We start from the raw sequence: 24,208 nt of genomic DNA on the forward strand, positions 1-24,208 counted from the left end.
CTTACCTCCCTCTCTGCTATTGGATACTGACTCAGGGCCACGCCCCCAGATACGCCTGCCTTTGTGACTGGCTTTCAAGAACCCCCAAGTAGGTCTTCATTAGACCTGAGGCACCTTAGGCATCTAGTTTTAAAGGACTTCAAAAGTCGCTCCCAGGAGTCTGCCTTTCTGCTATGTGTGCCATAATTGGGGTGGTACAATTTTTAGTCACTCAGTCTTCTTCATTTCCAAGTTTGGACAAAACACAGGCACAGACCATGCTTAATAACCACATGATAAATATTATCAGCCGAATATGTTCTGACCCTGAACTCTGCATTTCTCTTTGTGTCCAGGAGGCAGTGTGGCTTTCTCTAATTTTTCAGGTCTCTTGACCACTGAATTCTTAATCGTTGTGTATCAGAACAAAGACATTTCCTTATGCTCCTGGGAACACAAAGTCCTTTTAATTTATGTTTCAAAACCGACGAGTCCCAATTCAGTGTAAAACGGCAACAAACGGACCTCTTGGTTTGTGCTCACAGAAATCACCCAAACGCCCCTTCTTAGGGGCCCCCAGCTCTCTAACTATCCAGAAAACACTACCAGTCAGTGTTCATCAGGTCACTTCTTCCTGGTTGTTTTCAAAAGTTTGTTTCAGAAGATTGTTGCAAAATTTCTGATTAAAAAAAAACTCTCTCAAACGTGCTTTTATTGTGCTAATCTGTTTCTTTGGCTTTCTGTTCCCAAACTAGCCTTTAGATACAGCTCCGCTCCCCTCTTGAGAACCAGGTTTGGCAACAAAAGCCTGGAATTCTGGCACATGGGACGTGGAGATAGGAGAATTAAAACTTTCAAGGTCGTCCTGGAAGATGTAGCGAGTTCCAGGCCAGCCTGGATTATAGCGAGACCTTGTCTCAGAAAAACCCAAACTAACTGTCCTGGACAAACACTACCCCTAAAGTGTCCTCTCCACCTGTTGTTCAGGCTTTTGTGTGAACATAAGTCCTCATTTCTCGGGACAAAATGCCCGGGAATGAAATTGCTGTGTTGTATTCTAAGTGTATATTTAGTTTGGAAGAAACTGTTTTGCAGAAAGGCTGTAAGTCGTTCATTTTCACTAGAAGTGAATGAGTGATCCGGTTTCTCTCCATTCTTACCAGCATTTGGTGTTGTCACTTTAAAAAGCTTACAGTGATATAAGTGTCATGCTAATCTTATTATGAATTTAATGTCCTTGTGTATATATATTTTTTAGTATATTGCTGGAACTTCAGAGCCTTACATATACTAGGAAGTTGGTGTACCTTGATGGTCATCTTTAAGATTTTTAATTTATTATTATTATTTGTGGGGGTGATGGTGGTGGTGGTGGTGGTGGTGGTGGTGTGTGTGTGTGTATGTAATGTCGTGTCTGAGCCTGCATATTCCACTGTGTATGTGTAGAAATCAGAGAGCAATTCTATGGAATTGTTTTTCCCTTTCACTAAGGGTTCTTGGGGATAGGATTCAGGTCATGTCAGGCTTACGAGGCAAGCATTTTACCCACTGAGATATCTTGCTTGATGTTTGTCTTGTAATGGCTTCATTTTTCATCTATAGCTTATATTTCTTCATAAAATGTCTATATAATTTGCATGTTTTATAAACAAATTGCTTTTCTTTCCTGTTAGTTTTCAATAGTTCTTTTTATATTCTAGAAGCCAGCTCTTTGTCAGATGTGTGCTTTGCAAATATTTTCTCCCATTCTACAGCTTGTCTTTTTATCTTATTAGCAGGGTCAGTCTCCAAGCCAAACATTAATGTTTCAGGCTAGTTTTGTATCTCAGTGGTCTACCCTTCCCTAGCATGTGTGAGGACATGTGTTGGATTACTAGTGTCACAAAAGGATTGTAACTAATTTTTTTTCAGGTGGGGACTTGCTATGAATCCCAGGCTGGCCTCGAACTCACAGAGATCTGCCTGCTTCTGCCTCTGTCTGAGTGCTGGGATTACAGGAGTGTGCCACAGTGCCTAGCTTCTTCTATGAGATTTTTTTAAATTTAAGTAATGTATTCAGATTACATCTCAATTGTTATCCTCTCAATTGTATTTTCCCATTTTCTTCTAGGAGTTTTTAAAAGTTTAAGGTCTTATATTAAATTTTTACTCTGTCTTGAGTTGCTATTTATTTTTGGATAAGATGGTGGATAAATTACTTTGTTTTGTATGTGGATATTCAATTATCCAGCATTTGTTTAGTTTCATGTCTCTCTTCTACTGTGTACTTTTGGTGTCCTGGTGGAATGACAGTTGGCCCTATGTGTGGAGGTTTTTATAACTATAACAAAACCAAAAAGTCATTTTACAAAACGGGAAAAGTATTTGTAAAGTATATATGTGTTGAAGAATTAGAATCTGGGTGAAGACGGCAGGTTTAGCAGAGTGATAAGGTTACCTTGTTTAGAATTCCCAAGGCCTTGGCTTTGGTACTCAGCACTGTGCATGCACACACATGTACCATGCACACAGGCATCATGCACACCTATGCACAGAGAGACACACGTATGTATATATCTGTGTATGTATGTATATGTCTATCTACGTATTTCAAATTTATTTTTTTTAACACATTGGCAACAAAAACCCTAACTTGTAGTGTGCAAAGGAACCAAAGAGACTTTTTCCCAAACAAGGCATGCAAATAAAAAAAAAGGTCCATGTAAAGTGCTCAATATTACTAATTTTGGAACCAACACAATTAAAATATCACTGCGGAACTGCAGCCCACATACTAAGATGCCTATTATCAACAAGAAAGACAATAGCAAATGTGGAGGCTATGAAGAAAGCAGAGTTCATACAAATTGACCTTCCTCTTCTATAATGTTCACAGAGCCTTGGGGATGGGAGGGTGTTTGGTACAGGTGATTCATGTAGACCCGAACACTCAGTCAATAATTCTCCTCACTCTGACTAGTTGAGACGTTCTACATTAACCCCCACTCACTACAAATACATGCTCCTGTGTCCAAGCTCGAGAACAACAGGGGTCTACGAATATAGACACAAATATTTAGAAGACAGCTTAATAACATGACCACTTAGCAAAATAATGATAGTAGGCTCCCCTATAGTGCCTATGACCTCCCAAGCCATAGTCTTTTGACCAGGTCCTCAGTACAAGGCAAAGACTCCGTCCTATGGTGCAGGCTCCAGCTCCAATGAGCAAGTGATTGGTTGCCACATAACCATCATGGTCTTATTGTATCAGTGAGCAAATTTTTGCTGGCAGGGTGGTATTATAGCATGCAGGGTCCAACACTGGGCAAGACCATCATTATTTTTCTTCCTCCAGAAGTTTGCATAGCACCCTCTGGAATTATGAAAGTTATTCATCAGGGAGGAAGTTTCCTGGTCAGTTCCCAGATTGATTTATCTCTGTCTTGCAAACAAAATATGTGGTGTCTTTAGATAGTGAGGCTTTAAACTCTTCAAGTTTCCTCTTAAACAGCCTCAGAAGGGAGGCTTACTTCTAGCTAGGACTGGAAATGTCTCTGCCAGTGTAGTGGGTAGGGTGGGCCTCATTACCAGCGGCAGGCATGATAGTTCCTGCTCCACACTGGGCCTTCCCTGGCTCCACGCTCTCAAAGGATTCAGAGTGTTGAGGCATGTCATACTGCCTCATGGAGAGAGTTCTAGGCTGCTCTATTTCTTTTCGCTGGGATGGTGTATGGATGGATGTGGTGGGCCCGCAGGTGTTTCTCCAGTTTGGGTTGGAGTGTAGAGTGGGTGCTGTCTGCAAATTTTGTGTCTAATATGTTTATTGTTTTGTAATTCTTTGGCTTTTGTAGGGCTTTATTTATTTATTTATTTATTTATTTATTTATTCATTCATTCATTCATTTATTGGTCTGTCCTTGTTAATGCTTTTGGTCACTACATTTTTTTTGGGGGGGGTTTCGAGACAGGGTCTCTCTGTGTAGCCTTGGCTGCCCTGGACTCACTTTGTAGACCAGACTGACCTCGAACTCACAGCGATCTGCCTGCCTCTGCCTCCCAAGTGCTGGGATTAAAGGCGTGCGCCACCACCGCCCGGCCGGGTCACTACATTTTTAATCTCCTAGCATGACATAGTAAGAAAAAGAGAGGATTGCTGCCATTCTTCCCGTCTTGAGGACTATAGGTGGTCTACCTTTGTTCTAGTTTTAAGACCCCTCTTCGGTCTGTTTTATACATAATGTACAGGAGTGTTGTTATAATAGTAATGTGACTGGACAAAGGATCTCTAGTTCATATTTTTCTCTTATTTTAATTACATTTATTTGTTTGCTTGTTTGTTTTTTATGTGTAGTGAGGTGTATGCCATGACAGAGGTCATGGACAGTTTGTCAGAGGACAGTTTTGTGGAGTGATTTCTGTCTTTCCCGCCTTTTCAGGAATTCTGGGACTTGAACTCAGCATATCAGGCTTGATGGCAAGCACTTTTATTTATGGAGCCATCTCATCAGCCCTCTTTCTTTTATTCTATTTTTTCATTTGGTTTTTGTTTTTCAAGACAGGGTTTCTCTGTGTAGCCTTGGCTGTCCTGGACTCATTCTGTAGAGCATGCTAGCCTTGATCTCACAGAGATCCTCCTGCCTCTGCCTCCTGAGGGCTGGGATCACAGACGTGCACCACCATACCCAGCTTTCTATTCTATTTTAAATTAAACTTTTTAAAAAGAAATATATTTTGAGCTGGGTGTGGTGGCGCATTCCTTTAATCCCAGAACTTGGGAGGCAGAGGCAGGCGGATCTCTGAGTTCAAGGCTAGTCTGGTCTACAAAGCAAGTCCATCCAAGGCTGTTACATAGAGAAACCCTGTCTCAAAAAACCAAAAAAAAATTTTTTTTGGTCATGTTTTCCTCTCCCCCAACTCCTCCTAGTTTCAACCTACCTCCCTATCCACCCAACTTAATGTTCTTTCTCTTAACAAGAAATGTTAAACACCTCCATTAACTGTCATTAATATTTCAAAGAAATATCATGATTTAAAATGATTCTAACACTATTTTAGAAAAGTCATTATGTTGATCCTGAAAGAGAAATCTTTTGGGCTTTCATAGCTCTATACCAGTGATCATATATGTCATATTTGTCACTGAAATCAAGTTACTTTGTCATATTATGCAGAAGGGATGACAGATCCTAGCGATCCTTGTAAATGGCAAGTTTCATTGTGTGGTTTTATATCTGTGGCCTAAAGTACAGAAACACCAGCTTTGCAGTGTTGAGCTTTGTCTTCCATCTCTTATGTTAATGAAACCATAATTGTTGTAATATCCAATATGCCTTCTCTATCTCTACACTGAATTTTCCACTTTTCACATAAACACCCATATTGAAATTATAGTCTAACCTCTATAGCGCAGGCTTTGTCTGTATAACCTGCAATAGATGAACTGTCTGCTCTTCAGGGCTTTCTATGATATGAACTTTTGAGAAGTAGCATAGAATTCAAAATTATCTTTCCTAATAAGAAGTCTTGGAAATAGTATGGGCCACCTTGTTGACTAAAGGTAAGCTTTGCCAGTCAGTGAGATGAGGATGGCCAGAGAATGGAGCCTGCCTTTATTGGAAACTGTCACATAGAAGCAAGGGACTATGCGGCCCACATGTGCGTCTTGGTTCTAAAGGAGTAACTAGTGGCAGTTCTTTTCCTGTGTCACACCCCAGTCCCCACCCCTCCTTCTGCTCCTCATTCCATAACCCCACATCCCTTTCCACCCACTCACTAGTTTATCACCCCTTAAGGAGGCCTTCAGAGACTATCAGAGATAGTGGTATTTTCCTTTCTATTTTAAAAAATTATTTTTAATTTGTTCACTTTACATCTCAATTGTATTCCCCTCCCTCACCACCTCCTGATTCCATTCTCCCTCCCTCATCCCTTCTCCCTCCCTCCCCTCGTCCTCAGAAAGGGGATTCCTCCTCCTCCAACATCTGATCTCAGCCTGGCAAGGCTGCCCTGCCAGGGGGAAGTGATGAATGTGTGGGGTCCAGAGTCCTTGTCAGAAGTAGTCCCTACACCTCATATTTTGGGACCCACAAGGAGACTGCGCTGCCTATCTACTACATCTGAGCAGAGGATCTAAGCAAGTAAAAGACCTGTATGAAAAACCTTCAAGTCTCTGAAGAAAGAAACTGAAGAAGATATCAGAAGATGGAAAGATCTCTTATGCTCATGGATCAGGAGAATCAACATAGTAAAAATGGCCATCTTACCAAAGGCAACCTACAGATTCAGTGCAATTTCCATCACAATGACAACACAATTCTTTACAGACATTGAAAGAACAACTCTCAACTTCATTTGGAAAAACAAAAACCCTGAATAGCTAAGACAATCCTATACAATAAAAGATCTTCTGGAAGTATCTCCAGGCCTGATCTCAAGCTGTACTATAGAGCAACAGTAAAAAAAAAAAATGGGATGGTACTGGCATAGAAACAGATAGGTAGATCAATGGAATTGAACTGAAAACCCAGAAATAAGCCAACACACCTACGGACACTAGATTTTTGACAAAGAAGCCAAAACCATACAATGGAAAGATGATGGCATCTTCAACAAATGGTGCTGGTCTAACTGGATGTCTACATGTAGAACACCATGTGCAAAACCATGTTGTCACCTTGTACAAAACTAAAGTCCAAGTGAATTAAAGACCTCAACATAAAACCAGACACACTAATTTTTTTAAAGAAGAGAATCTGGGGAAGAGCCTTGAACTCATTGGTACAGGAGACAACTAACAACTTCCTGAACAGAATGCCAGTAGTTCAGGCTCTAAGGTCAGCAAAAAATGGGACCTCATGAAACTGAAAAGCTTCTGTAAGGCAAAGGACACTGTCAACAGAACAAAACCTCTGCCTACAGACTGGGAAAAGATCTTCACCAGCTCTGCATCTTACCGAGGGCTAATACCCAAAATATATAAAGAAATCAAGAAATTAAACACCACCAAACCAAATAATCCAATTTTAAAATGGAGTACAGAGCTAAACAGAGAATTCTCAAGAGAGGAGTACTGGATGGCTGAGAAACACTTAAAGAAATGCTCAACATCCCTAGTCATCAGGGAAATACAAATTAAAACAGCTCTGAGATTTCATCTTACACCTACCAGAATGGCTAAGATCAAAACCTCAAGTGACAGCATATGCTGGCGAGGATGTGGAGCAAGGGGAACACTCCTTTATTGCTGGTGGGGATGCAAACTTGTACAACCACTTTGGAAATCAATCTGGTGCTTTCTCAGGAAATTGGGAATAGTTCTACCTCAAGACCCAGCTGGGCATAATCCTGAAAGATGCCCCACCATACAACAAAGACATTTGCTCAATTATGTTCGTAGCAGCTTTACTTGTAATAGCCAGAATCTGGAAACAACTTATATGTCCTTCAACTGAAGAATGGATAAAGAAACTGTGGTACATTTACACAATGGAATACTGTAACTCAGGTATCAAAAGCAAGAGAATCTTGAAATTTGCAAGCAGATAGTGGTATTTTCATTCATTTGACATGTAATGGTCTCCGGGTGTTTTTGCACAGGGTTTAGCCCACTTCAAAGGGAGATTTTTAGTGTGTGTCATTGAAACGAGTGTCCAGAAGGCCATGGAGAAACTGTCATCTAGAAGTAATGTCTAAGTCATCCTCATTAGAGACAGCCGTACACCATGTGTTCTGCCTAACGAGCAGGGGCGTGAGGAAAGCATGCCCCCCTGTCCTAGTACTCCAGCTCTTGGGCATCTGGAGAGTTACTGTCTTAGTAGGCAGATGAGGGGTTATATTATTGGACTGTAGGTGTTGGGATGTCAATATAGGTATAGATAATTGAGCAACAGAGAACAAGCCTTGCCGAAAGCTTTTGAGCAAATCCCTGAGGATTTGCTCCTTCCTCATCCTCCCACCTATTCGCTAGGGGGATAGATAAGGCCACAAGCTGTTTCTGTACTGCTTAGGCCTCTTTTCTGTACTGACCCCCAGCCTTGTTCCTGACTGTGGTTCTAGATTTGACCTCCTTTGCCCACTCATTCCTTCTGCCGCCGTTTGTTAGCTGCACAATGTGCTAGGCACTATTCTAGGTACTACATAAATAACGATGAAGAAGCCAGCTAGAGAGCTCTAACCTCGATGGGGTTTATAATTGAACAGACAGATGAAAACCGGGAACTGTAGAATGGCATGGAATATTTATGCCAACTTGCACGTCAGAGGAGAGGAGACAGCCACCTCAGCCCTGTCAGCTGGCAGGGGCTTCTCTGGCTCCTCTGAACTGAATTGGACCTTTATTGCATTCCCCTATCACGAATCTTTTATTTGTCTTCTTTGTCAGGCCTCTGGCCTTGATCATTCTTAGTTTTCCAAATGAGAGAAAGTCAAAAGTGATACTTGAGACAGAATAGCTAACAGCACCCCCTCCATTAATAAGGGATGTGCCGCAGAGGGATTATGGGGATGGGTGACAGGCATGCAACATGCCACTCCCCCAACCCCAACAGAGTAGATTGTTCAACAGGGAATAAGGGCTAGCTTGACCTTTAGGGCAGCTGAGAAATTACATGTGATATACAAGCCTCCTTAAGCGACTCTGTGGGAGCGTCCACAGTGTGGCTTCTAGTGTGTCACTTGCCTCAGTCATATGATTCTGAGTCACAGGGTTGTGAAGTTTAGCAAATCAATGTATAGAATTTTATTAAATTTTAATTTCATATGAACAACAATGTCTTAATATATAAGTAAGTCCTATGCGGTATTTTGTTTCTGAAGGAGTGATATTTTAGAGCAAATATATCCAGAATATTGCATGGGATATACTCAGACAGCACTATCCATGGTTTATCTGAAATTCAAATTTGACTGGTCTTCTGTAGTTTAATTGGCAACCATGTCTAGGGGAAGTGAAAATTACTATGCAAGGAAAGGACTAGTTTTATTTTTGGTCTGTATGGGTTGGGCTTTGGTCCAAAGCAGGACGAAGGCTTTCACTAGTAGGGCTCAATGAAGGCCGTGGGCAGGCCATCTCCAGGGGTGGGTTTGAATTGGAGAACTGGTGGCTCTATTGGAGAATAGCTGTTTTCTTGGGCATGCATGCCCATTAACTATCAAGGAGCAGGAGTTACCATGGTGATCTATACAATGCTTGGCTTTATAGTTATAACAATGAAGTGAGCATGCAATATATTGGTAATTAGCATCATGGTAATGACTCCAGGGATGTTTATACTCCCTAGTAGAAAGAGGGAAGTAGAAGAGTAGTGAGGGAAGGGCAGGAACCATCACCTGGAACCCACCACTCTCTCCTGCTCCCTGGCTCTATGTGATCGTAGTAGGTGCTAGGTTTTAAGAGGTAGGTTAACTGAAGGTAGGTCTCATCCATGCAGCTTTTGTGAAGTCATCAACCATTCTGGGGTGGAACTTTTAGGTGATATAGCTTTTTCAGAGTCAATCAGACTTTTGTAAATAACCCTTATCCACATACCTCTAAGCCAGATAAAATTCCCAAGTTGGACTTGGGTAGAATGCGTTCTTGGTTCTGTATTTGGTGCATTATCTAGAATGAATAAACATTTGCTCATGTCTCCCCAGTAGAATGAACACAACAGACTCAGAATTTCTCAAGATCTGTGAAGGCAGAGCAGACAAGTAGAACTAAGGATTGGAAAATCCTAAAAAGTCTTGGCCATTTATTTCTATGGTGTTAGGATAGGGCTAGATATGCCAGTGTAGAGCACTGTACAGACAGGAAGGCAAAGCTTACATAATCTTCCAAGTGCTTGTACCATTACTGTGAGCTCTTCAGTGTCCAACACCTGCAAGATACCAACAGCATTCAGAGGAAAGGCCATTCTGCTACACGATTACTTTAGCTTTGGGCCTTCCCTAACATCCTTCACTATTTTCTTCCTCTTTCTCTTGGTGGTGGTGACATCAGTAGCCTATATGCATGCCGTTTTATAATTCACAAATGGCCACCTGATGCTGCTTACTATCTCCTATTTACAAGTGAGGAAACCAAGAGGTTTTCACAGAGCCTTCATCCACTTGAGCATCTTTATAACAAATGTCAGTGAGCATCTCTTTCTATGGCCCATGTTAGCAGCTTGGCGAGGAGAATAGTATGACCTGGACCACTCAGAGAGTTTCCACAGCAGAATGAGAGGTCAGGAAGCAGGGTCAGGAGAACAGGTGCATGAAGCGAATATTTCCATAGTGCCAGGTTTGATGTAAATGAGGACTGTCCCTCAGGGGTGGTTTGTTGGAGGGAAGGTGTGATCACTCAGGCTCCATGTACCCTTCCTGACAGTGCTTCCTCTCAGTAAGCCTCTACTTACTGCCTTTGGCATTGGCCCCTGGTGGTGTCCTGGGTCCTCATGCACTTGGCTCACCACTGAAACAGCCCCTTACTGGAGAAGTACAGGTCTGGTTCCATTAGACCCTCAAAGGACATCACAGAATACTCAGCTCCAACCATTTTGTCAAATGCAACCTTCCATGTAAAATTCCAACATTAAATAGATCTACAGAGCTGGTGCTTTGGTTCTTTCTTTCTTTTTCTTTTTCTTTTTCTTTTTTAGAACTCACAATGATTCGCTACTGATTAAAGGCATGTGCACCACATCCAGCCTGGTACTCTGTTTCAAGACGGCATGTTGAGTCCAGAATCTTCTATTCAGCATTCCTCTTACTGCCCTGTTGCAATGGCCTCTAGAACAATTCTCTGGAAACCCAGGGCTGACAGAACACACTTCCAAAACCATCAGGACTTTACCTCTCAGCACAGGACCTTCTTGTCATGGGCCCCTCTCACTAATGGTGTTCTTACAGACTGTCTCTCCTCCTATGTTCCAAATCCTCACTGCCCACTGAGAAACAGATGGACTCTTGGACATCACAGTGACTTCCTCCTCTTGTAAAATACACTAGGATCCTGGGACAGCCTCTTTCTCGCCTTCCTATGCCTCTTTCCTCCTTCACCTTTCTAAGTGTGTGGTCATAGAGCATTGTTCTCCAAATGGAATCGGTCTCAGAAAGTTGCCCAACCAGTAGCAGTTGTACATGTCCATTGTCCTAGCACTTTGGAGACTGTGGCATGAAGATTGTGAGTTTGAGGCCAGCTCGGGCTACTTAATGAGACTTTATCTCAAACCAAACAAATTTCCCTGACAGGAGTCTGGATCTGAATAAGGTGTGATAAACTCATGCTCTGAACAATGAAGTAAGCCGGATAAAGAGGTGATCTGGGTCAACAGGCCTTTCTACACTGGCCAAGTCCCTATAAGCCCTTAGGGCAACTTGGATCATAAGTTATTACTCTGTGTACAGTGGACCTGGTGCTGCAAGTAGGCAATAGAGAGGAAAGGGGCTGAACCATGTGTCAATCATAGAGGTAACTAGGTTCCGACAGTTACTCTCTACCCCAAAGTTGCCTTCAGTTGGCATTTGAGAAAGTCACCCTCCCTGTTTAGAAGTCGACTGCACCTCCTCGGTGCCAATAGGAGGGGCACACTCCATGTGTTGGGTTCCAGACTGTTTGGAGATGGGCCCTGATTCCCTTTTCAGTCTCCCTTCTCATGCCCCCTACACAGAGGCAGCAGTTTTGCCAGGCAGGTGAGGGGCACTCAACAGCCACCATGGCTTTCCTTCAGAACTGTATGACTCCAGAGCAGAGGCAAGAATGACTCTAAAGCAGAGCAAGGCTCATGGCAGACACTCATCAATACAGCCTCCCTCTATGGCACCTGAGCATCATCAAGGAGAAGGTCTCAAAGGCCTCTGTTTTAGGACAGACATTGTGTTACATGTGTCTAAGTTCTGAGCACATTGCATTGCCTCCACGATTGCTAATGTAGCTTGAGGCACCATTATGCATAAGAGGAGTATTGAAATTGCCCTTCCAAGAGCCTCTCTTTCTATCCCCAAGTGTGTATGAAGTGAATATGTGACATATGAAAATATCTCAGTCTAGCCACGTGTGTCCTAGATATAAAGTATATGAAAGAGAGAGTGACTAGAAAGGTTTCTTCAGGCAATATAATTATTGATGGCATGGTACGCTCCTGGCGCTATTCTACACAGCTGAGTTGCATCAGTGATGAAAATAAACCAAAACCAAGTAATTCTCTTGAGAAGCTTCCATTGTGGTGGAGGAAGATAAATGATTGAAATGAATTACCTAATTAGAGCATAGGGTGGTACAAGTTACAGCAGAGCAGGAAAGATGCAGGATTCTGAGTTTTCACTGATTGAGAAGGGCTTGGGCAGGAAGAGAAGATGTGTGGTTTCAAAGTGTGTATTCTTCACCCCAAGCACATCAGCACTGATACAAGTTTAATATGTTTTAGGTAAAATTTAACACGTGGTAAAATGCAGAAATTGTAAACATATATGTATTGCCTTTAAAATGACTGCTTTTCAGGAGACAGAGGCAGGTGGTTATCTGTGAGTTCAAGGCCAACCTGGTCTACAGAGTGAGTCCAGGACAGCCAGGGACACACACAGAGAAACACTGTCTTAACACCTCCTCCCCCACTCCCTACCCCCCAAAAATGTGTCATTATTGAAGAAGACCACTTTTTATTGCACTTATTTATTGTGTTGGGGAGGGACATGCTCATGCCAAGGCAAAGATGTGGACATCGAAAGACAATGTAAAAGAGTCAGGGTCCCAGGGAGTGAAGTCAGCTTGTCAGGCTTGGTGGTAAGAACCTCTACCTGCTGAGCAATCTTAGCCTGAACCACTGTATTTAAAAATATATTTTTAAAAAGAATTACTTACCTTATGTGGATATATGTCTGCATACCATCTGAAAGCCTGGTGCCCAAGAAGATCAGAAGAGGGCATTGGCTCCCATTTGAACAGTCGTGGACTGCTATATGGGTGCTGGGACTTGAACCTTAGTCTTCTACAAGAACAACTGCTCCTAATCATTGAGCCTACTCTCCATCACCCTTATTCATCATATTTTAACATCTGCTTTTCATATGTGCAACTCAAAATCCTATCAAGATACTCAGAATATTACTGCCCTGCCCCACATTTCCATCAAAATACTTGTCAGTCAGTCCTTCGCAGAAACAACAATCTATAGGTGCTCTTATTTTTCATGACAAGTTTTATCGAGTCTAGAATTTCATGAACACAGAAAAACACAGCATGTACTAACATTTGTCTAATCATTCAAAAGGGAATTTGTTCAGTGCCCACTATTTGCCCACAGTCATACATATGATGTCTTTACTGTGAGTAATGACCCGAGGCTGTAGGTGTTCTGGGCCTGAATTTGTCCCATTTGAGTCCATTTTCAGACCGGGTTTGGCAGCTGCTCACCAACCCGATCCCACCCACTCACTTTCCACATCAGGGCTTCATCCACTGTCCAGGTGTGCAAGGAGGTGTCACAATCCTAACCCGGCCTGAGCTCAAGTGGGTAAAAGTGCAGGTGGGTAGGCAGCTGGAAGGAACTAGACCAGCAGAGGCGGTAGGAGGCCCTACAGTCCTGTAGAGGGGTGGGGCAAGGGGCGGAGAACACGCAAGAGCTGGAAAAGAAAGCCCAGGAGAGGAAACATGGCAAGCCCCAGAGCAGTCAGGGCTGCCCAGCCAAACAGCGTTTCCCTGGAGCTACTGCGATTCTGGACACAATGTTCTGGCCCACCAAGAAAGACCTCAAGGTCGCTATGGAGGTCTTTGCTATTTTCCAGTGGGCCCTCAGTGCCTTCCTTATAGGTAAGTCTTCAAAGCTTCAACCGAGGGGCCTCCAACTACATGGGCTTGCCTGGTATTGAAGGTTCTAGGGTGGTAGGATGCTCAATGTTCAAAACTTATATTGTTCCAGGCAAACTAGAACAGTTGTTTACTCTGTACCTGACTACATGGGAATGGATGTATGAGCATGCGCGCACGAGTATATATATGTGTGTGTGTGTGTGTGTGTGTGTGTGTGTGTGTGTGTGTGTGTGTGTAGGTTTGTCTAGAGAGCTCCACAAGGTCACAGGTGTAGAGGCCATGTTATGGAATCATGGCAAGCAAATTCATTGAAGCTAGCCAAGGAGAGGAGTGTGGCTGCAACGGCAGGGAATCAAGCAAACTGTTGTGAAAGTTAACTTTATGGCAGAGAGATCTTTGGAAACCTGTTGCCCAGAGATTTTAACCATGTATCCACCATTTCTCAACATCTACACTATTGACCCTTCATGAAAATTATATTTGGTCATGGTGTTCTATAAACTGTAATCACCATAGGACGGTTCTTGAGAAAAACTTCCTGCTTGAACAGCAGTTCATGTGAATACTGATAGGAGTCAAGGGCATGAATTTAGTGGTCTTGTCAGCACTTTGGGAATGAAGCTGGAAGGAACTAGACCAGCAGAGGCGGTAGGAGGCCCTACAGTCCTGTAGAGGGGTGGGGCAAGGGGCGGAGAACACGCAAGAGCTGGAAAAGAAAGGAATGAAGAACATGGGAACATGAACGTGGCACAGTGGTATGCCAGTGCATAGTACAGTGGACATTTCTTACCTCAACCAATTACCAGACTAGGGACCCAGAGTGGGAGGGGCAGAGTTAGGTACCAGAACCACCCAATACTGAATGAGGAATGAGGGCAATCAGAACTGGAAGAAACCAGATAAAGGAATTTTAAAATATTATTTTGGTCCAAGTATTTTTACATGCACCATTTCATTTTAGCTGACGCTAATCCTCTGCCATACCGATGGCTATCCATGTAATGCTAAATAACACTCACATAGCTAACATATACTGGCCTCTTTTTAAATGCCAGAGACTAGTCTAATGACCTTATGTGACTAATAATCTGCATTGTGTCAAGGAAGAGGTGAATTCCATGTAGCAGGAGTGATCTGCTCATGCTCACACAGCTACGAAGTGAAAGAGCTGGGCTGTGATGGAGCTCACAAAGGCTAACGTCTTGTCTGAGAGTTCCTTTCTTTGTCTTTTGGATCTGCTTACTGCTGATTAAGAGATTGGATGGATGGGGAAGCCTGGTGGCACTCAGAGGAAGGATAGCAGGCTACCAAGAAGAGGTTTGATACCCTATGAGCATATACAGGGGGAGGAGGTGCCCCTCAGTCACAGTCATAGGGGAGGGGAGTAGAGGAAAAATGGGAGGGAGGGAGGAATGGGAGGATACAAGGGATGGGGTAACAATTTAGATGTAATATGAATAAATTAATAAAATATATATTTTTTTAAAAAAGAAGAGATTGGATGTGGAGCTTGGTGTGCACCCTAGACTGGCAGTTTGGTGAGACTATGTTCTCAGCCTTCCCAGTTCTTCCTTGGTAGGGGACAATATCCATTTGGACCCCAAAGACTTTGAGAGAAAACTTCTGTAAGAACTGTGATGAAGAGAGGGCTGATACTGACATCTTACATCTCAGTTCGCGGATGAGGAGCTCAGGCTCAGCAATGTAGGTGGCAGGCCAGGGGTTCATCCCATCACAGGGCATTCCCTTAGGCCACACTCATCAGCTGTCTTTTGTTGTGCTTGAGTTTGATCAAACCCTAAGAGAAATAAGGTGTCCTTTGGACTAGACCCACACCTCTAATTATCTAAGGCATTTTATGTGGCCTATGTCCAAAGACTATATAACTGCTGGCCTTTTCTCTGTTCCCCAGTGGCAGTCATTTTCAAATGTGTTGACTTTTAAAAATACTTCTGACTTTTACTATTTGGAATTTGTAAACACTGTTATTGTCTGATGTAATGATTTTAGGCAGTCTATGTTGACTTCCCAACATGGGAAATGAGAGTAGAGCTCTATATGATATTGCTCGAATTATCTTTACTTCTTCCTCCCAAAGTGGTATTTGTTTCTCCTCCTCCTCCCCCCATCTCCTCCCCGTCTTCCTCCTCTGCCTTCTTTTTGGAGACAAGATCTCTCCATAGGCCTGGATGTCCTGGAAATGTTCAGGCTGGCCTCCAACTCACAGAGACTTGCTTACCTCTGCCTCTCAAGTGCTGGGATTAAAGGCGTGTGCCATCACAATTAGGCCCATTTCAAAATTCTTATAGTGCAGTCAGTGTTGGTTAAATATCTGACCACAATTAGGAAATATAGTATACCAATATTGTATTTTCTTGTGTGACTTGTTTTTATCTTGGAACAAATAATTGGCTTGTTTGATTTTTTTAAAAACTTAAGTAGCAAGCTTTAAAGCTTTATTTTTACTTTATTGTATGGATGTTTTGCCTGTATGTATGTGTGTACACCATGTGCTTGCCTCATGGATCCTCTCGAGCTGGAGTTGTAGATGGCTGTGAGCCATGATGTGAGTACTGGGAATCAAACCCAGGTCCTCGGCAAGAACAAGTGTTTTTACCTGTTGAGCCATCTCTCTAGCCCCCTAATTTTTTCATTTACTAGATATCTTTTAGTTATTACTAATTTATCAATAGGCATGTCACACACGTGGTAGCCTTCCAATATCTGCAAACACATTGGGAGTCTTTACTACTTCTCACCTTTTCTTTCCTTTTGGACAGCATTGCTGGAACCTAGCATCTGTCTCCCTGTTGTGGTGTGGCCTTCTGCACAGCTGTTATGATCCGAGTGCTTGAGGCAACTTAGGCGCTAAATTGAAGGTGCTCACTCTTGGGATATGCAGCTGTTGGGCTGGACTTGAATGTGGCCAAGAGTGTGAGTCTCTTTAAAGGTGCTTTGCTTATTTCTTTCCAGCCTTGTCCCTCCTTGGTTTCCTCCTTCATTGGACCTTGTTTTGCCACCGTGGATTCTATGTCTTTTCCCTCATTTTGGTGAAGCACGTCATCTAGTACTCAAGGGAAAAAAAAGGACACAGGGACAAATTATCTGAGACTGTGTATTGTATCTGAGACTGTGACATTGTCTGTTTTCTCATTCGAACAAGTCTTTTGCTGCATCTAGAATATTCCAGCTGTAGCTCATGTAAGTTCAGAAGACCTCCAAATGGCACTGAGTTGGAAATCCCACAAATCATGGGTATGTTAGCCAAGTGGGGTGTCTTAGAACTGTAATCCTAGCACTTTGGAAGTTGAGACAGGAAGATTACTATGAGTCGAGACCAGCCTAGGCTGTCATACTCCAGTATGAGAGTTTGTCTCAAAGCAGCAAGCCAACCAACTAACCAACAAACAAGAATACATTTGCTACTCTTACTGTGTCAAACACCATAGCTTAGGAACACAGCACTCTGCTCTGTCTAGGCAATGAATTCTAATTCTAGTTAGTGCGCTGACTGGAAGCTATGGCTGCTGTCCATCACAAAACAGAACAGTATTGCATAGTGCTAGCCCAGGAAAAGGGCACATTCCAGGTTCTGCCAGATTTCTGTTGTCTCTCCACCACTAGAAAGTACAAAACATTATAACTATTGTAAGTTGAAAATCACCTGGATCTCAATGCAGAGTCTTTTTGGTTTAACTTTTTAGAAAACAATCCTCCTATCAAGCATTGTGCAGAGGAGAAAAGATCTAGTGTTCTAATTAATTTCTTGTCAAAAATCCATCCGGGCTTCTGATGTTTGAGTCTGTGCCTCATCCCTGCCTCTTGTGATGCTGATCCTCCAGATCCTGAGTGTCTCTTGACTCTTGCAAAGAAGCAAACAAGCTTCCTGTAGGCATCTGCTTTGTGGGTGCCTAGAGATCGGCTTGCTTTTTTCTAAGCTTGTTATTTCTCCCTTCATCCACTTTACATAAGCAAGTGCTTTACTGATGCCTCTCATCTACAGTTGGCCCATTTCTGGTTCTTTTCTTTGTGGACCTAAAATATTTAAATCACTTTCATGAGGATCCAATAAGAAGTCAAAACAAAATGTGTTCAATCTTATAGGGTTTTTTGTTTGTTTTTTCTAACCTCTATTTTGACTCACTTCCCCATACAGTATTAGTCTTGGGTGCTTACATTCCAATTGAATGTGCCACCCTCTGACTTCTCTTTAGTAGTTCTTTCCTATTATTCTAATACATAGCATTTCTATCTTACTTCAGCTGAGCCCAGCCCCTTATCTTATCTAGTCCAGTTTTTTTTGTTTTGTTTTGAGACAGGGTTTCTTTGTGTAACAGCCTTGGCTGTCCTACACTCACATTGTAGGCCAGGCTGGCCTTGAACTCACAACAATCTGCCCGCCTCTGCCTCCCGAGTGCTGGGATTACAGGCATGTGCCACAACACCGACTTCTAGTCCAGTTTTTCCTTACCTTGTTTCTTGTTTTGTGTGCTTCCAATTTGGTGAAGATAGGTGTTGGCTTTTTCTGGCATCTCCTCCACTGACAACCTTATAGCAGTGGTTGTTAACGTTTCCAATGCTGTGGCCCTTTAATACACTTCCTCATGTTGTGGTGACCCCCAACCATAAAACTATTTTCATTGTTACTTCATAACTGTAATTTAGCTGCTGCTGTGGATTGTAATGTAAATATGAGATTTTTCTGATGGGCTTAGGTGACCCTTGTGAAAAGATTGCTCGACCCCAAAGGGTTCATGTCTCACAGGTTGAGAACTCCTGCTTTACAGGGAAGATGTTGAGAAGAAAATATAAGTTGGAGAGAAACTGTTCTAAGACTTCAAATGACTTCCCATCCTTACCTATATCCCTAGCCCAGCACAGTACTGGGTCAGGTTTTGGGGGTGGGAGGCCTTGTTTGAAGCACAGCTATGAGGAACACATTTTTCTTCTAGACCCAAATCAGGTTTAGAAGGTTGAGGGGGACAGCAGTGGGTACATGACCATGTGGGCCAACTGGAAGGTGGGTTAGTGACTGTTGAGTGGGCCTAGGTCAGAGTGTGTGTGACCTTGAGTGGAGGGAACCCAGTAGGGGGTATATGAAAATGAGTTCATTGACTTTGGACTGAGTGGAACTCAAAGGTGTGTGGGGGGTTTATGAATATGAGGTATTGTTCACAGTTCATTGACTTTGGGCTGGGTTCCCTCTAGCAATCACTGTGATCACTGTCAGCATCTACTTGGTGGTATTCACATCGTACTGGCCTCTCACTGTGTTGATGTTCATATGGTTGGCTTTTGACTGGAAGACCCCTGAGCAAGGTAAGGGTCCACTGGGATGTATCACCATACATACCTCTAATCCTGAGAGGTTCTATCCAATTTCCTGGCAATTTCTCAGTCTGTCCCTCCCTGGGCTGGAAAAACCAAGGGAACGGGTTCTTTTAAGGCCTTAGAAGGGCCCATTTTGGAACTGAAGTCAGGAAGAGGAAGAAAGGAGTGAACTTGGGTAATGAAGCGGAGGCCAGGCCTGTTCTAGGTTGGTCTTGATAGGCCTATTCTAGTTGCCATGTAAGAGAACAGGAAGAGAGAGAGAGAGAGAGAGAGAGAGAGAGAGAGAGAGAGAGAGAGAGAGAGAGAGGAGGGAGGGAGGGAGGGAGGGAGGGAGGGAGGGGGAGAGGGAGAGGGAGACAGACAGAGAGAGAGAGAGAGAGAGAGAGAGAGAGAGAGAGAGAGAGAGAGAGACAAAGAGAGACAGACAGAGAGAGACACAGAGAGAGAGAGACAGACAGACACACACACACACACACACACACACACACACACACACAGAGAGAGAGAGAGAGAGAGAGAGAGAGAGAGAGAGAGAGAGAGAGAGGGAGAGATGATACCATGGTAGCCCCAAAAGGACTCAGAAAAGGAGAGTAGAGGTGAACAAATCTTATCTGTGTTTTCAGGTGGCCGCCGGCTCACCTGTGTGAGGAGGTGGTGTCTGTGGAAACAATATTGCAATTACTTCCCAATCAAGGTGAGCAACAGAGAAGTTCTAAAGGCTCACTGGACGAGCCTTTGGGTCAGGATTAGGGGTATAGGGTACAGAAAGACATGTGGGCCCGAGAAAGTGATGACCCCTGGAGATGCATGTTGACCAGCCTACCTTGCGGGAACCCACAGTCCAGTTCTCCGGCCAAAAAAAGAAGTCTCTGTCTGTCTCTAGCCATCTTGTCTCTACTTTCCTCTACAGGTTGTGAAGACAAAAGATATTTCCCCCAGCCAAAACTATATTCTTGCCTGCCATCCTCATGGGCTCATGGCCCATTCATACTTTGGCCACTTTGCCACTGACACATCAGGCTTCTCCAAGATCTTTCCTGGTATCACTCCTTATCTGCTCACACTAGGAGCGTTTTTCTGGGTGCCATTCTTAAGAGAGTATGTAATGTCTACAGGTGAGTGGCTCCTAGGGGATAAAGCCACATAGAAGGCTACCTTAAGGAAAACCAGGGGATGTGTGAGAATAAAGTCAAATCTGAGATCTTTCCAGGCGCTAAACAGCTCCCTGGAATCACAGGCTAGAGAGGGTGCTCTTTAAAGACGGAAGTGGCGAGGGATACTTTACAGGGGTTGGGAAGTAACCAATGACTTTGCTTTTTCTGCCCACCAGGATGCTGCTCGGTGAGTCAATCCTCCATGGATTTTCTGCTTACCAAAAAGGGCACAGGCAACATGCTTGTCGTGGTGGTTGGTGGCCTGGCTGAGTGCAGATACAGCCTGCCAGGCTCTACCACCCTAGTCTTGAAGAAGAGGCATGGCTTTGTGCGCACAGCCCTTCGACATGGGTAAGGATAGCTTCAGGGGCATGGGGGTGGGGAGGCTGTTCAAAAGTCCAGTGGGGAGGAATACCAGGCTTTGAGGAAGTGGTATTTAAAGAGAAAGTAGGAAGCATGCAAACAATTGTTATTAAGTAGAACCACCATAAAATGAGAAAGAGAGAGAAAGAGAGAGAGAGAGAGAAAGAGAGAGGTGGGGAGGGAGAGGGAGAAGTACTTGTTTGCTTTTGTTTTGAGTCAGGGTATGTCACTGGCCTGGAATTTACCTGGTAGAGTAGGCTTAACCACCAAGCCTTAATGACCCACCATCTCCACCCTCCTAGTACTTGGATTACAAGCATGCTGCCATACCTGGCTTTTTTTTTTTTTTTTTTAAAATGTGGGTTCTGGCCACTGAACTCAGGCCCTCATGCCTGCAAGGAAAGCAATTAACCAACCAAGCTATCTCTCCAGCCTTCTATATACAAATTTTATTCAAGTTTGCCAGTTAAAAACAAAGAAAAGTACAGAGGGAACAGTTGGGATAGAGCTGTGCAGGGTGCTGTCCTGGAAGCCCTGCACTAGCCTCTCCTTCAAGCCAGTCTCTCTTCCAAAGGACTGTGGTTGCAGCTTAGGGCAGAGAAAGCCAAACTTCTTACTGTGTGGCCCAAGGAGAAGAAAGTATATGAAATGGCTTCGGGGCATTTTCTGACAAGTGGTTCAGATCTGGGAAATCCAATTTATCACTGGGTTTGCTTTCTTTTAGAAGTTGTTGCTTCATCCCTAAGGGCAGCCTGGTCTAGGGCCATGGGCCACCATAGTCATCTGGCGCCTCAGTACAGATGGACTTGAGGTCTAGGGAACCTGGAGGCCGACCCAGAGGATGCTGGTGTTCAGCATATCTTCTTCTGCAGGGGTCCCCATTTCTGGGTATTCAAGGACATGCTTTTCTTTTGCAGGGTGTCTTTAATCCCTGCTTATTCATTTGGAGAGACAGACCTCTATGACCAGCACATTTTCACTCCTGGGGGGTTTATCAATCGCTTCCAGAGGTGGTTCCAGAAGATGGTACACGTCTACCCCTGTGCTTTCTATGGGCGTGGCTTCACCAAGAACTCCTGGGGCCTTCTACCCTATTCTCAGCCAATAACCACTGTTGGTGAGTGGGCCTTTCTATTAGAAGCTTTGGTTTAAGTGCTAGGATCCATTTCTGTGGCTAGATAGGAAGTGATGAGCAGAGGGTCAGGATGGAGTTCTGAGGAGTAAGCTATTCTGATGGTTTTTTCCTTTTTCTTTTCCATTTCCCTTGGCAGTCGGGGAACCTCTACCACTGCCCAAGATTGAGAATCCGAGCCAGGAGACTGTGGTCAAATACCAGACACTCTATATCGACGCCCTTCGCAAACTGTTTGATCAGCATAAGACCAAGTATGGCATCTCAGAGACCCAGGAGCTGGTGATAATTTGAAAGCCATTCCCCTGACTGGATGGTGTGGAACTGGTGACAACAGGCAGCAGTTACCTATGGAGCTTCACTTCTGACTTGACTCACTAGTGGGACGTGGGAGTGTGTCCATTTGGTGGTTTTCTGTGCCCATCCTTTCCCACTTCCATCTCTTTCTTCCTAGTTTTTTTTCCCTTCCCCCCCCCCCCGGAGACAGGGAAGACCCTAAGCAGAGAGTTTCACTGAAGTCACTGGAGGTTCATCAAAGCGTCAGCACTGAGGAAAGCTGTGGCTAGAATAAACAGCCCATCTCTGGTATTGTGTGCTCCATCTAGTCTGTTTTGAGAGCTCTAGGACCTTGTGTGTCTGTCATTTTCCTGGCTTCAACACTCTTAAAGGGCTGGGTATCTCAAGATCCAGGGGACATTGGGTTCAGTCAGCAGCACATTCAAGACCTATGATTTTTAGGGGTAATCCATCATCTCCTATCCTGTTTCTTCAACTGTAAAATGGGACTGCGTACTTCAAAGCTTTCTGGCATGTTTAAACGCTACAGCATGCGACTCAACTTGGTAAACTGGAGAGCTACAAAAAAAAAAAAAAATCATTCTCCTCCAGCTATCTAACCCCTTTCTTGTCCCTGAGAAAACAATGTCCTAAGGCTTATGGTGTCTCGACTTCTAAAAGAAAATGCAGAGTGGTGCATTTTGTATCCCTTGGTGACCCTTATCCAGACCTACCTTCCACTTCATAAGGCTGTATTAGAATGGTCAGTGGTTTAGATCGGATCTTCCCATCGCCCCTCAGGGACCTGCCTGCGCTAGCCTGGCCCTATTACCTCTGCTCTTCATTTAATAATCAAATGGGACAATTGAGTTTCTGAGTGGCAGGTCTCTCACACTCCTAGCTCAATGATTGTTGCAATCACATATTACACAACTTGGTGCATAGGCCTTCTTGGATGGAAGTCACCTGGTCCAAATATTTATCTGTATTTTTTATCAAGTTGGTTTAAAACATCTGGTGTACTTACTACAGTGTGACACCCCCTCTCTGTCCTGAATGTCTATCTCCTGTGGTTGTTTGTACATTGTATGACAAAGGCATAGTCTCCTGCTGTTTTCTGCCTGTGCTGTTTCTTGTGCCCAATGTTCCATTTTCCTTGAGGTTCCATTAGGTGTCTTGTGGGTTTGGGTTTGGTTTTTTTTCTTTTTCTTTTGGTGCTGGGAATAAAACTCAGGGTCTGACACTAAAGATACAGTCTACGACTGAGAGACATCCTAAGGTTTTCTTAAAAATTTCAGGCTTCTGAAACTGAATCCCTCTCTCCAAAGCAGCCATTGACCCAACCTGGGTATCAGTATCCAAGCCATGCTCATCTGGCCATTGCAGGCTCATCCACATTACCTAAGGGTCACATTCTCAATAACAGGACAAAGGCTGCTGGGATTGTGAAAAGTTCCCATAACTATTCTGAGCTGCCTAGAATTGGCTTCTCTCTGTTCTTGTGATCTCTTTTCTTAGAATGCCTTCCAGGGGTTTCTCCAGTAAACAAATTGAGGTCAGGCAGTAATGGCAGCATGGCAAAGTGGAAAGCATGCCAGAGAACAAGCCAGGCTGAGGCACCTACTAGTTGACTGGTCTTGGGGGAACTACTTGACATCCTTGCACGTTGGTTTTGTCTGCAAAATGAGACTATTTGTATACTAATGTGGAGTTGAAGTTTGGATGTCTCCAAGCTATTTCTGGCAAGACTTCAAGTTTTGTAGATGCTACATTTGCAAGCTGAAGGTGGCCCCATGCTGTGTGTTCTTGCCCTGTGACAATATGCTTTCTGGCCGGGTGTGGTGGCACACACCTTTAATCCAGCACTTGGGAGGCAGAGGCAGGGGGATCTCTGTGAGATAGAGGCCAGCCTGGTCTACAAAGCGAGTCCAGGGCAGCCAAGGCTAACACAGAGAGACCCTGTCTTGAAAAATTCAACCAACCAACAAACACCCCAAAAGACAATATGCCTTCTGGCAAGACATCAAGTCTCCGAGGCTTATGGTTCTAGAAGAGCTAAGGTGAATGGGGTGATGGTATGTAGTTTGGTGCAAAGAGAACATGTGGGACGTACTGATAGAAAATCTTAGACAAGCTTCCTTCTGGCGAGAGCTCACTAAAGCGAGTTTCTTGATCAACGCAGAGCTCATGTGTGGTGGCATCATTTACAAAGAAGCACGT

At 43.7% G+C, this 24,208-nt stretch overlaps 1 protein-coding gene across 1 annotated transcript; it reads left to right on the forward strand.

Annotated features, from left to right (window-relative positions):
- Positions 1-13,555: 13,555 nt before the first annotated feature.
- Positions 13,556-24,096, forward strand: AWAT2 (acyl-CoA wax alcohol acyltransferase 2). Its single transcript, XM_084789881.1, has 7 exons — positions 13,556-13,732; positions 18,941-19,051; positions 19,687-19,757; positions 19,974-20,178; positions 20,394-20,568; positions 21,498-21,697; positions 21,852-24,096. Exons 1-7 carry the CDS (start codon positions 13,648-13,650, stop codon positions 22,004-22,006), a joined length of 1,002 nt encoding a protein of 333 aa, XP_084646007.1. The 5' UTR covers positions 13,556-13,647; the 3' UTR covers positions 22,007-24,096.
- Positions 24,097-24,208: the final 112 nt, after the last annotated feature.

Source organism: Acomys minous, assembly GCF_964271855.1.
Source record: "Acomys minous genome assembly, chromosome: 7".
Classification (NCBI taxonomy): domain Eukaryota; kingdom Metazoa; phylum Chordata; class Mammalia; order Rodentia; family Muridae; genus Acomys; species Acomys minous.